Source organism: Drosophila arizonae, chromosome 4, assembly GCF_054131065.1.
Source record: "Drosophila arizonae isolate 15081-1271.41 chromosome 4, UAZ_ARI_1.0, whole genome shotgun sequence".
NCBI classification, from domain to species: Eukaryota; Metazoa; Arthropoda; class Insecta; order Diptera; family Drosophilidae; genus Drosophila; species Drosophila arizonae.
Genome location: NC_142924.1, coordinates 4,658,065 through 4,673,761, shown reverse-complemented (window position 1 = coordinate 4,673,761; position 15,697 = coordinate 4,658,065). Strand labels below are relative to the sequence as shown.

General features: G+C 34.5%; 1 protein-coding gene across 10 annotated transcripts in view; it reads right to left on the bottom strand.

Annotated features, from left to right (window-relative positions):
• Window positions 1-15,697, bottom strand: part of Eip63F-1 (Ecdysone-induced protein 63F 1) — a 31,326-nt gene that overhangs the window by 7,284 nt on the left and 8,345 nt on the right. For 3 of the 10 annotated variants that reach the window (XM_089469128.1, XM_089469129.1, XM_018006226.2), the window contains one exon: window positions 4,334-4,477. In XM_089469128.1, coding sequence (XP_089325254.1) covers window positions 4,334-4,477 — 144 coding nt within the window. Of the gene's footprint in view, window positions 1-4,333; window positions 4,478-9,473; window positions 9,694-10,397; window positions 10,717-14,309; window positions 14,468-15,697 lie in introns of those variants that run through there. The other 7 variants (XM_089469131.1, XM_018006227.2, XM_089469130.1 and 4 more) reach the window with 7 other exon arrangements.

The window sequence follows — 15,697 nt, the reverse complement described above, 5'->3', positions numbered from 1 at the left end:
TTTTGATCAGAATTTGGTTAAATTTGTATTCAAATTAGCCTGCTTCAATTTGATGTCTAGGTTGCCTTGGCCATGGGTTAAAGTGAAGCAGAATGTCTTGGATGGACAGTGAAAATTAAGTGGAAACAAGTTTGAAATATAAACGAGTCTTAGAGCTGCGCCGCGTGGTTCACTTCAAGTACAATTGAACTAGTTATTCAAATGAACCAATGCTTGTGTTCTATGAACTATTTCTTTGAGTTGTTAATGACTGATCGTTTTTTATCACCCAATGCGATATTCACTTATTCAGCAAGCAACTACGGATAGCTTAATCTATGTGAATTATATTGGTATATATCGCTAATCAGTATAACGTAATTCCTGAACTATATACATAGCTCAGTTGTAATGAGCGATCGTTGTTAATCAACCAATACGATATTCAGCTATTCAGCAGGCGATTAGGAGTGAATGTGAATCATCTTTGATCAACTCCCTAGTATCGTTAAACAGCTGTTGAACTAGTTATTCAAATGAACCAATGCTTGTGTTCTATGAACTATTTCTTTGAGTTGTTAATGAGTGATCTTTTATAATTAAATAATGCAATATTCACCTATTCAGCAAGCAACTACGAATAGCTGAATCTATGTGAATTATATTGGTATATATCGCTAATCAGTATAACGTAATTCCTGAACTATATACATAGCTCAGTTGTAATGAGCGATCGTTGTTAATCAACCAATACGATATTCAGCTATTCAGCAGGCGATTAGGAGTGAATGTGAATCATCTTTGATCAACTCCCTAGTATCGTTAAACAGCTGCTGAACTAGTGCAACTTATAAAATAATCATTTGAACTAATTCAGTATTGAACATTCCGCACTTGACCAAGAATTTTTGCTTCGAACCTAACTGCAGTCTGTATAGCGTTTGGCTTTAAACAAATCGCAAAACACGCAACGACAATTTAATGGCCTGGACAACACATTGACCAAATGTGAGTATATGCGTGTGTATGTGTGCGCGTGTTTGTGTGTTAGCCATTTGATAAAATCACGCAAAAGCAATCTGTAGCGTAGAAAGCATTTAAATTTTATTTTTAATGCATTTACAGGCAACTTTTAGTGGACATTAAGGTTTTTGTCATTTGACGCGTTAATTAATTGTGCTTCTTGATGGAAAAAATAAAAAATAAAATAAAATAAACTGCCTAGCCAAGCAGGCGAGGAGCTTAGGACAAGTACCTAATGCTTATGCGACAATTGACCCCAAAGGTTCGAGGCTCTTAAAGTTCAAATCGTGCGACACATAAAGACGAGCATAAATAACTTCTGGAGGCAAGGCAACGAGGGAGCAACATAGACCACTCGGGAAAATGGGAGCCACTGCAATAAGGTTTTAGTAGCTAAATCAGGGCAAAGTGCGTGGCCTGCGTCGACCGCCTGTCGAATGCCAACTGAACTGTGTGAGCGAATAATGAAACCCAAGCAATGTAAATGAAGCCATAAAGTGTGCGCTTTACGTTGCATTCTACACGTTTTGTGCCACAAATTGATGAAATGCCATAAAAAAATATTGAGAGATGAGCAGAGATGGGCAAAAATAGAAAAGCGAGAACAAAGGCTCAGTTTCGCTAACTGTGCTAAAATAAAGCTAGTTCGGTAGAATGGAAAATAAAACTCTGTACATTTTGCAACAAATTAGCAGAACTTTAATGTAAACGGATTCTTTGTATAGATCTATGTTTAACTTTCAAGCTCTCTTTTTCAGCAGAATTCACTTCGATCCTTAGCTCATCTCTGCACAGCTATATATCTGTTTAACCTATAGCACATATAAGTGAAGTCAAGTCAGGGAGCGTCGCCCTCGCATCATTTATCCTGCATATATATATGCTCATTTCAAGGTATTTAAGTTTAGTTTTCTTTGTCTCCTTCTGACATTGTGAAGAATTTTCTTTGTGGCTTTTCTAACCAGCTGCGGCTTTAGCTCATTAGTAATAGAAATTAGATTAAATTACATTTTGTTTGCTGATGAGCTTACATAGCTTACAAATATAGTTAAAAGTTATATTTTTAGACTAGCTCTGAAAATAGATTTTTTTTTTTCTTAAGAAAAAAGAAAATATGTTTGTAAAAAATTTTTACAATTATTTTTCTGTTTTGAAAGGATTTAAAAAAATTATGTTTACAAGAATAGATTTTTCCAAAATTAAACTCAAAGTAAACGAAATTTAAAAACGTATTTTTACTTAAATTTAAACTTTGAAATTTTAACCTTTTTATATTATTTTTATTAAAGTTTTTCAATTTCTAAATATATACATATATTGTAAATAGTATATATTTTATGATTATTTTTTCTTTGCTTTACTTCCAATTCAAATTGAATTAAATTTATTTTCATATTTTATTTTTTCCACATTTAAAGAAATATTTATTCAAACTTTCAGAGTTTTTAAAATAAAGAGCATTCATTAAATTATCTAAACAATTCTGGCAGCTGCGTTTGATCAAATTTATGGAAAACATTTGTTTGACTAGTTTTTGTTGCCTGAAGAGTATTCTTTTTAATAATATAAAATTTTTTGTTGCACATTTTTGCACGTGTCAATGCCTGAGGCTGGCAGGCCATATAAAATAATAATAATAATAATAAAAAACAAAGCAACAACAAATAGAAATGGTTATATAAATATGTGTTTGCCAAGTACATGAAGCAAACACTGCGGCCACTGTTGGTGGCAGCCATCAAAACAGCCCTCGAAAGCTGTCAGCAACAGTTGCGCCGCTCTTGTTATACGACGCGACGCTTGCATATGTATGTCTGTGTGTGCGTGTGTGTGTCAGTGTGTGGATGTGCGTACTACATCAAATGAACGAACTGTGCGTGACTCTGATTTCAATTTGCAGCTTTTGTTAGAAGACAAGTAAGTGCCACGCCCCAAATTCCACATAAAATATGAATTTAAACCAAACGAGTTTAAGGGTTAATTAATTGATGTATATGAAAGCAATAATTGAGAATTGTAAACAGGGAAACATATATTTAAAATGGCAAAATAAGCGAACTCTCAGCAATATGAAATCATTATAAATTTTGCAAAAACAAATTTTCGGTTGAAAATTGAATGTTCTGCTTGGCTGGCATAATTTACTTTTTATTGTTTATCAGCAAAAAAATAAAAGGCTGAGGTAGAAGAGGAAGAGGTATAATGCCCGATCAAATAATGGCACACAAATTAAATCAACAATGTGAGCGTGGCCACAACGCAAATGCCAGACAACGACGATGACGGGGACGAGGCAGGAGCAGCAGGACTCGCCTCGTTTGCTAGAAACTAATAAAAATGCGCTTAGTGCCAGGCCATGCTGCTGCAAAGTAGACAACACTGAAGGGAATTCCTACATACTATAATATAAAAATTGCATTAGCTAACGAGTAAATTAAATAGAAAAAGAAAAAAAAAAGATAACTTTACAAATTGGCTTAATGCGGATTTTGGCATTTGGACGTTGGCTTTAAAGTGCCGCGATTCGATTGTCCCAGCCAGAGCTGTTATTTAAATTGCATAAGAGCATTGAGATATTGTTGAAAATGTAAAAAAGGCAAAACACTATAAACTAAAACAATTGCATTTAGCATTATATAAACAAAACTATTCAAAGCGGCATCACTGTGGCGTATACGTAATTTTTAATGCCGTTTGCTGCAACAACTTTCGTATTGTTTGATGTTCTTTGAATAAATGCAGGTAGATACATCTATATATATAATTTATATATCATATATTATACCCACACACACACATATTATGGAAACACACAGAGTATAAACGTGCTTGCTCATTGCGTATACGTAATATTTAACGACTCTGTTGGCAGAGCTCTATGCATGTTTAGTTTAGTGAAACTAAATGCATACATATCAAAGTGAATAAGCTTGCAGACATACGCACACCCACACACACATATATATAATGAATACACACTACTAAATTCATATTCGTATTGCGTATACGTAATATCCAATGCCTGACTGGACTAAGCCTAATTAATGCTTTATTTTTAAAACATAAAATTCTAGTTTAACTATAAACACGCACACACGCACATACATACATATAATCATACACTTCAAGAAACACAACCACCCACCCACCCACACACACACACACACATTCATCGAAAGCGGTCTGGCCCCAACGAACCATTGTTTGGCTTTGCGACAACATTTCTATGAAATGGTCCTCTTCCTGATGTTGTTGCTACTGCTGTTGTTTTCGTTTTTGTTGTTGTTGTTGCTTGTGCTGAAGTAGCCTCGACGCAAGTGGCGGCACTTACCTGAATGGCTTGCCTCACGTATGAGATCATGTATAATTTCATCACGCACATTAATGCCCAGATTCTTGAGCATAAACTGCAATTCATTTGCCGTAACGCGTCCATCTCGGTTTCTGTCTAATAGATCGAATGCGGTGCGCAGATCTGCAAGAAAAGAAAGTCAATAATATTTGAATATATAATATATAAAGAGAACAAGAAACTTAAATAGGAAAAGCATAAGCGACCATTTATATTCAGCCAGTGGGCCCGCAAATGGCTAAAAGACGCAAAACAAAAACCAAAACAGATAAAACAAACCCAAAACAGTCGTAAAAATCAAGGACAATTCAGCAGAAATTGCGTGATTTTCAATGGAAATTTCAGTCACGACGCAAAAGCGACGACAACAAGAAATTTTGGGGGGCAAAAAAAAAAAAATATATATATATATATATACAAAACAAAAATGACGAAAACCGTTATTCCAGAAATTGTTATTACTTTATCAGAGCGCTGCGAATGCCAGCTCAATTTCGATGACTTGGATTATGAGCTTCTACTTGAGTCGTAAACTAAATTGTTTATAGATTATAATAAACCCATTCATCTAGTAAGTCAGTTTGACATGTTTGGAACTGTGCAAGGATCGTTCACGGACAATTCAGTCATAGACTTTGGATTAACGAAGCCAACAAATTATCTTTTCTGACTTAAAGTTAAGTTTAATATAGTTCAAAACTCTTTTTGATATTTATTCCCTTTGAAATTATAAAACTACCCTCGTACAAATACAGATATACATATATGTAGTTGACATCAATGAGATTATGTTTCTGCCTGATGCCTGCTGAAAACTTGAGCGGAAATTGTTCACGCTTGAACTTTGAGTTCGCTCTTATTCTGCTTGAGTCATCTGTATAAGTGTATAAGTGTGTGTGTGTGTGTGTTTGCGTTTGCCTGGTAGAGCAATTAAGGAAGCGCCTTTGACATTGAGACGTTAGCCTTCACCAATTTGCATTCATGGCAAAAACATAGTCAAAGAAGCACCTGGGAGGGTCTTTAAAATGCAAACAGCTAAAAGAGGCGATGCCGAATCGATCAAACTTGCAGTTCCAGTTCATAATTATGGCAAAGAGCAAACTAAGTTTATACTTTTCGCGTAAAAAAAAAAAAAAAAACAAATTATGGCCATTAAAATACGCTTAAATTATAGACGAAATTGAGTTTGGCAAAACAATTTTTAAAATTATGCAATTACGTAGGATATTGCAAGGGAATTATATAAAATAAGTATTTAAGAATATAAATTTATAAAAAGTAAAGCTTAATTTTTAAAATATAGAATTATAAAAATTAAGTAAATATAAGTGGCGATTTTCTATAAATAAGTTGTATGATTTTTTCTTTTTTATATTAAATAAATACTATATATTAAAAATTTCTATATTTATAAGAAAGTATTAGTAACCTATATAAAACTAAAAACCTTACTGCTAAAGAAAATTATAGAATAGATGAAAAGCTACTTTCAGCGAATGTCTCTGAATGTGCAAAGTGTTGTATGCAAATGTGTATATGTGTGTGTGTGTGAAGCATTTCCCTTTGCAAGCATACCAACAAACACACACACGCCTGTCCACGCCCACACGGAAGTGGTTTGTGCAGTTGTTTGTATGGCTTGTAATTGCGCACGTGTAAATACCTCACATATTGACACATTGACACCAATATTTCGCATAGCAACAGCAATAGCAACAAGAACAGCAACACCAGCAGCAACGACTATGATAGAGTATGACATAAGAACCGATTGGGGTTGCCTTTTATCACATTTGACAGACATTTCAGTTTTTTATTTTTCTTATGGCCAATGCAAACGCTGCACAGCAAAAACAGTTTTTGGCTTCAGTTTGCAAATGTGTGCAGACTGCGAGGGCAGTTAGTAGTTAAACTAATAATTTAATTTATCTGAATTATGAAATTTGCTCTAAAAATATATATCTATATATCGATGTATCAATATACTATTCAATCTAATTCATAGCGATGATTTGAATGCACGCTGGTAAACCAAATCACATATCTAACATTTTATATTTAGCATTTTTCAGACTACCCTCGCTTACAACAGGCAGACAGACAGTCTAGCGCAGCTGACGCCATAAAGTATATGTGTGTGTATATGAATATCATGCCGTGTCTGTCTATCTGTCTTTCTTTTCCACTATCGCCTTCCATTAAAATTGCTCAAGAAAACGAATTCCCGATCAGCTGCCTTCACCTTGTGTTTTTTTCCAGTCGCCTTCTTCTCTGCCTCGCTTTCAAAGGGCTTACGTTGCCATCTCACTCTCTCAGCAACATTCAAGGTTACGTTCAGTAACGGCAATTCTTCTCTCGCTCTCTCGCAGTGAGCATAAGCAGAAATGAGAGCGCACTTGGATGAAATTGTTTTTACAGCAATATTAGGCAAGCGCTCAGCCTTGCACTAATAATGTTGCTGCAGTAGTATTAGTGAGAGAGGAGAAGAGCGTGTAATGCGTTGCTCTAAAGAGTAGAAGGCAATTACGACAGACTAGAACAGAGCTAAGCAGCCAAGTTGATATCTGTATCAAATCTATGTATGTATGTATGTATGTAGTTATATTTAGATATTAAACTACTCTTCACAAAAATCTGTCATATTTAATAGGCAGTTTAATTATACGCTGTGATGGACATGAAATAAATTGATGCGCGGCGGAAAAGCGGGAAATGTTTGCTAATTAGTGGCAATGTCAATGCCGCTTAAGCGTCAGCTGTCAAAGCTGGCCAAAAGGGCTAGGCAAAGAAGCCACTGCACCTGGTTTGTCACCAGTTGGTTGTTGTTGTTGTTGGTTTGACAAACAGTTAACGAGCTGCGCAAGTGTTGGCGCTTGCAATTATGAAAGTTTTTAATTGCGAAATTAAATCAGGGACGAAGACAAAGTTACTTCTCCTTCTTCTTCTTCTTGTTCAAGCATTACGCAGTCAAGCGGAAAGTTTGCAATCTGTAAATGTCGCAAACAACTAATTGCAGCGACCACTTGACAGCTATAGCAGAAGAAGAAGAACAAGAAGTATAAATGAGTCGCTAAAACACCTACTGGTAGGACTTTCATTTTCCATCCCTATTCCATCCCACCCTTCTCAAAAGAACCACGAAATTTGACTCAATTTTCTATAGCATAAAAAGTAAAAGTTTCTTTAAACATAAACATTTCTTGTTTGTTTATTTGTTTTTGTGTCATCGCCTCGTTGCCTCTGGCTTTGTTATCTCTTTCGTTGTTTTGCTATCATCGAACTTGAGCAACATTGCACCAAAGGCATTCAGCCATGCATCCATGGCTCAAGGGTCTCATTCGGTTTAGTCGAGGATTTTGCCAATGTAATTGAATTGCAAAACTTGCAAATAGAAGAGTAAATAAGACCCAAACAAGACTGCAAAGTTCTCAGTTCGAAGAGACACACAAAGGTAAATGGAACTTGCAAAGAAAAATATCATTAATAATATATGTATATACATTTTACGTATAAAATACTTCAATCTGCTTTAAATTAAGTAAAGCAAAGAAATTCTATGAACCAAGTTTATAAATGTAGTTGTACTATGTTGGTTCTGTAGCTCGTTTACAATTGATTTCTATTTAACAGTTCTTCACTCAATCATTACTAACAGCTGAATAGCTGAGTATGAAAAATAATTCGTAAGAACATTTAAATAGCTGAATATAATCGACATTTCGTGAACAGCTGATTAACTGAATGAAACAGATATATGATATGTGTGATGTCAACATTCAATTATTCATATATCACATTTCTGTTATAGCATAGAATATAATTAATCGTTAATCAATCATGATTCATTACATAACTAAACAGAGAGCATTTCTTATGAAGAGCTCAAGTGATTGCTGTTTAAGTAGTTCACTTAATGACTTCATCTATGGAACTTATTTTGCATAATAATTGTCACATCCCTAACAAACATTAATCTGTCAAACGTCAAATTGTCGCACGTTTTCCAACACTTGAGCACATGCCTAGCTTATGAGTGGGCGTAGCTTGTCATCTGAGGCTGAAATTGAAACTGAACGGAACGAAAGCGGAAACGGAAACGAGTTGTGTGCTGCGTTTGTCGTATCCATCATTTTCAGTGACCCTGTTGCCAATTTACTCGGTCTCTGGCTTGTCAAATGAATTTTGCTGGCATTGTACTAAAGTCCTTCAAGGACATTTTTGAGTGCACTTTACGCATTATTGCATTAAAGAGCTCAATAATGAAATTACCAAGCCAAATTGTAAACATCGAAGAAGTTATAATTATTCGACAGAATTTGTGTGCTCGATTGCAATAAACTCGCCTTGTGGTCGGCCATAAACAGACCCAAAAACGAAATGCTCGCATTGATTAGATTGCTGAAGTGCCTTTAAATAAGCTTTGTTAGTGGCTGCGTGGGCAGCTTGACTTATTACTCATTTGTATTGCTGTTCGAATACTTTCAAGTTGGAACTAATTGCGTGGGTGGTTTGAGAAATGTTTGAGTTTAATGTAAATATATTTGAACAAATAAATTTGAATAAAATAATTATGGATTAACTATCAGTATAATTTCTTTGTAGCTCGCAAATGTTGTAAGCAACCCTCGTAATTTAGTAATTTTTTCTCATCTCTAGGTTAAACTTAATTTGAAAATTTACAATTTTGAAATATTTATTCTAATTTTACATAATTATAAGAGACAGTTAAATGTTGTGGAGAAAACAGAAACCAGACAAATGCTGGGTCAATTATTGCTTAGTTGAATGTGCTCTATATTAACGGAAATGATATTTCATGTGATATACGAGTGTTAAATTACTGTTCATGTTGTTGTTGTGCTGGCATTTTTTTGTAGTCCCATGTGATTATAACAACGTGTACTCGATAAGATATACATGGAGTAGAGCTACTGAACATACGATTTTGTTTTTATCTTTCGATTGAGTGTTCAAGCTGAGAAAACTATGAATAATTTTTGGTATGTTACAACAAATTGTTAATGAATATTCAAAATTTGATAGTTTTTAAGTAAAGTTTAATTTGCATTAAATTTACTTATGGTAAAATAGAAAAAAAAAAATTAATTATCGTTCATACTTAGCTCACCTCGCACTTGACTTGCGATTGCTTTGTGATCCATTTCTGCAAATTTCCTATATATATGTCTATATATACTTTGTTTGTATATAGTATTTTTAGCTCGCAGTTCTTTGCGTTATGTAAACAATTGTTTTTTTCTTTTTTAACAACAATATTTAATTTTTGCGTTTGTGTTCAACGGGCGCACGGCACGTATGAGTAATATTTTAGTTTTTCCCTTTTGTTGGTGGTAAAAATATATATGATTATGATTATTTGTGTGTTTTGTGGCAAAGCATAAGCAGAACTCATTCGTGTGTGATGTACAAAGTAGTTTAGTGGGTTCTTTTAATTGATTCAATTATGCATGGATTTCCGTTGAACTTTCACACGCCTTGACCTGGCAAACATTTTAATTGCAATTAATTACAAACGAATCAAATCTAATTGAGGTCAAAGTACTAAAGAAAGGTGTAAAGTTGTCTGGCCTCACATGTGCTATATATATGTATGTTTGTTTCTAATCAAACTTTTGCTTAACTTTTCTTACTCAACTTTTGTTTGTTTCTCATCCATTTTATGGATCAATCTTAGTAACTTTCTAACTGCTTAGTTTAGTTCTTTGTCTTTGTTTTCGTTTCTTTGCTTCTTTCGCACTTAAATCACTTCATTCTCATGACTTTCTTAAAGCGTTGTTTTAAACTGATGGAATCCTCAAAATGTTCTTAAAATTTGTTATTTTAGGGAAATGCAATTTAAAGCCCTATCGTATGACATAACGGACTCAGCTGGCGACTTTATTACAAGGACACAGAAAACCTTGCTAAAAAGGAATACAAATTGAAAATACAAATTTCGCGCCATTTAACGATTTCAACGATTTAATATGCATATTCGAATCAGTGTGCAACAGAAATGAAATTTTCAAATTTTTGTCAATACCAAAAGAATGTGGTAAATAACAATGACAAATTGCTTTGCTTTGCCAACACTTTTACTTTTTGGTTTTGTTTTTGTTTCTGCTTTACTTTTTTGCACCGCACGCTAGCTGGAAATCAGATCTGATACCGTTAGACCGATTGAATGATAGCACACGAATAGTTAGTTAGTTTGTTAGTTGTTTGCTCTGCTCTGCTCTGCTTTGCGTTGCGTTGCGTTGCTTTGCTTTGCTTTTATGAGGGTACGTGCTGCGTACGTCGCTGGACTCAGAGTGTGTGCTGTTCACAAGCGCGTCAACTTCGCAACTGAACCGTTGACCGAAGCGAGACGCGAAGTGTGAGCCGAAGTGCAACGAAGTCGGTCGTCGGCCATTGGCAGCCGTAGCAGCGGCAGTGGCAGCGGCAGCAGCTTCGGTTCGGCAGGGCGGCGCGTCGCTTCGGCTGTGACTTTCATTCATTCATCGCTGCTAGGCAACAACGTTGCAGCTCATCATCATCGTTTTGTTTTGTTTTTGTTGCTGCCTTTGTTTTTATAACGTTCTTCTTTCAAATGTATGCGCTCGCATGTTTTTGCACACTCTCCTTTCACTTGGTATTCCCCTCGCTGATTGTTTATCTGTTACAGCGGGAAAGCGGATTGGAAAAGTGTCTGTTACGGCGCGTGTACGTGATAAAGGGTTATATTTTATTAATTTCGAAAGGATTGGATTTTTTTTCTGTGTTTGTAATTACTGCTTAGTTGCATACTTTTAGTATACAATTTTAATATAATTTAATTTAATAATTAAGAAATTTTTATGTATGTGCTAATATAATAAAATATAGCTACACAATAAAAGAAAAGGATCAGCTGCTTCAATTGACTTGACTAAATTGAACTACAACAAAAATTATGTTCAATGTTCACCCTGTATTTAGTGAAGGTCCGTAGGCAATCCCATGCAAGGAGATGCTTTCCAATGGCCTTGCCAACCGCAACCGCGAAACATAACGGCATAACAGGCGCCAACACTACTAGTGCAACGAGTACAGTATGCAACCGAAATCGATTCACTTTCTCTCTCTAACACGTTTAACATCTGTTCTGCAGGGGTAAAGCCAAAACTCTCATTTGACGCTAGGTCGCTCTCTCTCTCTCTCTCTTTCTCTCTGCCCCTATTCGCTAGCGGCCATGTGTTGACTCAGCGAATGTGTGGAACAAAACAAAATGTTGGAAAACATTTGTTAGTGTTGGTCTGAGTGTCGGCTGAGAGGCACAGGCACAGGCACAGGCAGAGGCAGCGGCAGTGAGACCGTGGCAGGCAAAGCAGTAAATCTGTTTTGAAGTGTTTTGTTGTTCTTGTTGTCCGAAGCTGGGGAAAAGCAGCACGTAACGGTTTATGCAACAATTTGGTAGGTTTTTATATAATACCACCATTTAAATTGATTTGTAAATTAAGCTCTCAAAGTGATTTAAGAATCTGGTTCTACATAGGTTTATAAATTGTTTTGTAAATTTCCAGAAGAATGCAATTTATCTAGTGAACCTTAAGGTCTTTCAAAGAAGTTTATCTTTGTTTTACACAAAGTTCATTGACCTTGGCTTAGCACACAACTTTTTAATTAATATAAATTGCAAGAGAAAACATGAAACTTGGAAGAAAACACAAGGAAACCCACATGATAATTAAGTTCGTGTGGAAGGCAGCTTTTCGTTGCCTTTTCAGAATGATTTAAGGCACAGTTCATTGCAGCTCCCACTTGCCTAGAATATGTGCGAGGGAGATAGCTATCATTGGTATAGTCACGCAGCAGGACAAGTAAATAAGGTCACGTGCGAAAAGTCAGGCGACGCAGTTAAGCCTGGCCTTAAGACTGTATTGAGTTGAACTTTTACATAAGTGCGAGGGTGGCTTGAGTAATTAAAAATGAATACTATGAAAAAATACAATTATTGATAAATAGCAATTGTTATAATTATTAAATGTTTTTTATGCAAACTACTTTAAATAAATGTTTAGATATTTGTTTATATATATTTTAGATTTTAAATAAAAGTTTAATCAAGCACTTTAGGGATGAGCATATCACAGTCATACATGTCTGACTTTTCTGCTTGATTTTTTGTCACGCTGTGTAAATATATATTTTAGCCTCTCTTTGGGGATGCTATTAAAAACTTCTATATGGGCTATTTACACATATGAAAAAAAAATTGAAAATAAAAAAAGCCAATCAAAAGTACTCGCAACATCAAAGGGCTTAATGGCCGAAACGTGCACTCAGCTTAAAAATCCTATTGACCAAGCCAATATACAGGCTGAAGGACATGCGATAAGGCAGTCAATATAAATATGCATTTGGCACGCTTTTAATATACTTTCTCCCTCAGCATTTGAAATTCAAATATATGTTGATATAGCTTGTTAATAGGTCATATAAATGTTAAATTTCAATTTATTTAAAACATTTAAAAATATAACAAATTTTATATTTATTTATGATTTACTTTTAAATTAATATGTGCGAATATTTTAATGAATTTATAATTTCGAATATATAAAAAGTAGATTGTTATTATTTTTAGAGTTTATATACAAAAATATTTCTCTTTCGCAGCTTCTGCTGTGACACTTGCCGAAGGGAAACTGTCTCATTTTTCATTGTAAACGACTTTTCATTTTCCCTTTTCTGTTCTTAATTATTTTACTGGAAATTTGAGCTGCTGCCTCGTAACTCAACTAGAGAAGTCTTCAAAAAGCACAAAAAAGTGAATTGTTGCGCAAAAAGTTACGTAATCATAAATCAACAGATACAAAAGGGGCGTGGTCCCTTTGTATATATCTTTTTTTTTATATCGCTTGTCACTTTCCATCAGCAACAAATTAAAAGGCAACTGACACATGTTTTTGTGGGTGTGTATGTGTATATATGTGTGTGTGTGTGTTGTCTATGTGCGTGAGTGTGCGTTTATGAGTGAGGGTGTTGGCAGCACACTCAAACCTAGATAGAAAATTTCGCTAGCAATAATTGGGCTGTGCGGGCGTCTATGATGGCAAAATGTTTAATTAGATTTTTTTAATTGGAGTGGAGCACAATAAATGGATGTTAAAAATGTTTATATAGTATATACCTGAACTAATCGTATTTATATTTAAGCTGGATTTGAGCGTGAGTCTGCTAACTGAAAGAGGCTTCCATCTCGCTAAATTGCATTTGACGTTGCTGCCAATATTGTTGACCAAGTTTCAATTGTTGTGGCCGTTGAGCAACAGTAGCTAGACAATCGGATCAATATATTTATCGATATACAGGATTTTAAGTAAGTAAAACAATTTAAAGTCTGAGTATTGTTTAAGTTGATAGAGTGGAAGCTTAAAAAGAGCCTAGAGCTATTTGAAAAACACTTCAAAGTTCTAAATTTGAAAATAGTACAGAGGGGCTTTGATAATGCTTTAAGATTAAATCATCTATATAAAACCCACATTTGAAGTAAAAATTTCTGATTTATCAAATTAAAATTTTTTTTATATATCTATACGAAAGTAAAAGAAAATGACAAAGTTCATAAGATTCACTTAGATATTTAGAGATTTTAGAATACAGTCTTTCGATTTATTTAACATTTGGTTCTACTTTTCAAACAGTTCTTTAGAATTTTGGCATTTTATTCAAGTTAATAAAGATTTAGCTGTTAAGCTTCTCTGGCATTCAGCTAGTATATATCATTTTCAAACACATTCACCTGTTGACATACTAAATTAGGGAATGCGACACACTCACTCGATCACTGAAACAAATTGCAAATCATAATCACGAGCTCACACGACGGGCCAATCGACACCAGAAGTATTCTGTTCTCTAATCAAAATTGAAGTCCACGCGTGTTGCCATTTTTGGAAAATACCTCAGAGTTAACATTGTATTATTTACTTACACTTATCATCTTTGCTCATATTTGCAATAATAATAATAATCAAAAAACCGTGTGTTTGCCGCTCTTTATTAATAGTTTCGTTTTCTTTCTTTTTTTCGTTCTTTTATCAACAATCGATCACTTAATTAACAGGTTCGGTTAGTCGACCGTAGAGCGGATCATATTTCAGTGGTATATAGTCAGTTGGTTCTGGTTTAGGTACTGGAACTGTAAGTGCTCCGGCTGAAATGCTAAAGCCCCATTGTACGATTTATCTACGAAACTCCAAAGATAATGGCTAAAATATATTGTTTTTGGTCAGAGAGCGAGAGAGAGAGAGATAGAGAGAAAGAGAGAGCGGTAGCGAAAGAGAATGTTTGTGTAGTATATGTTATATTGTATTATATTTCATTTTGTTGTTGCTGCTGTTGTTGTTGTTGTTGTTGTGATAGGCACGCCTGGAGATAACTGCAATAGTATTACGAGAACCTACACACACTTTTTTTTTTTTTTTATCAGTTCGAACTTGTCGACGCTGATTTCATGACTTGTGCTAATGTAATGCAAGTAACTAAGCAAGTATACCCTGTAAGTATATATATTGTGATACATATAAATATGTGTTTCATGTGTCGTAATGTTTTGATTGCCGGCTTTTATTTGCTTTTATTTTTTATAGAGATTATGATGAGATACGTAAGACCTTATTCCACAAATGGAAACCGAATGCAATGAGAAGACAAGTGTCTGGGATTTACAAGTGGGCTGCTTTACTCATGGGCTATCAGCGTACTCTACATGAGATCTGTCTGTCAATTTTAATTGAAAGTTGACAAAATGCTTGCGTTTGATTAGAGAAATTAAAAGAGAAATATTGTAGGTGTAGTGTGGGATATGAGATATATAATTATGATATATGATAGGTTACTGTCTTATGATACTCTTTGTCGTTTGTATGTGGATTGATAAATTGAGCCTTTAATAATTGATATGCGGTATAGAGTTACCTTATGTATTGTTAATCAAGTTTTTATGATAATACTCTATTATTAAGGCATATGATATAAAAAATAAGCTTGAGAAAAGTTAACTTCTATAAGCTTTTTATAATCATATTTTATGTAATGATCTATCCTATAACAGATTGATTGAGAATAAGGTATTGGACGTTAAACATTTTCTGATAATCCTCTGGCTCATTGAACCTGTTTATAATAGAGCTGTCTTTCAGTTAGATAAACTATAAAGTAGACTTATCGGTATTTAGGCATATCTCTTATAATTATATTTTTTGTACTCTTTCATAGATAAATGCTGAATAACTCAGCGTGATTCATATTCATGATTAAACTCTTTATACTAATCCAGTATTATATGGGAATTTCATAGAGTAGACTAAAGTATTTCCT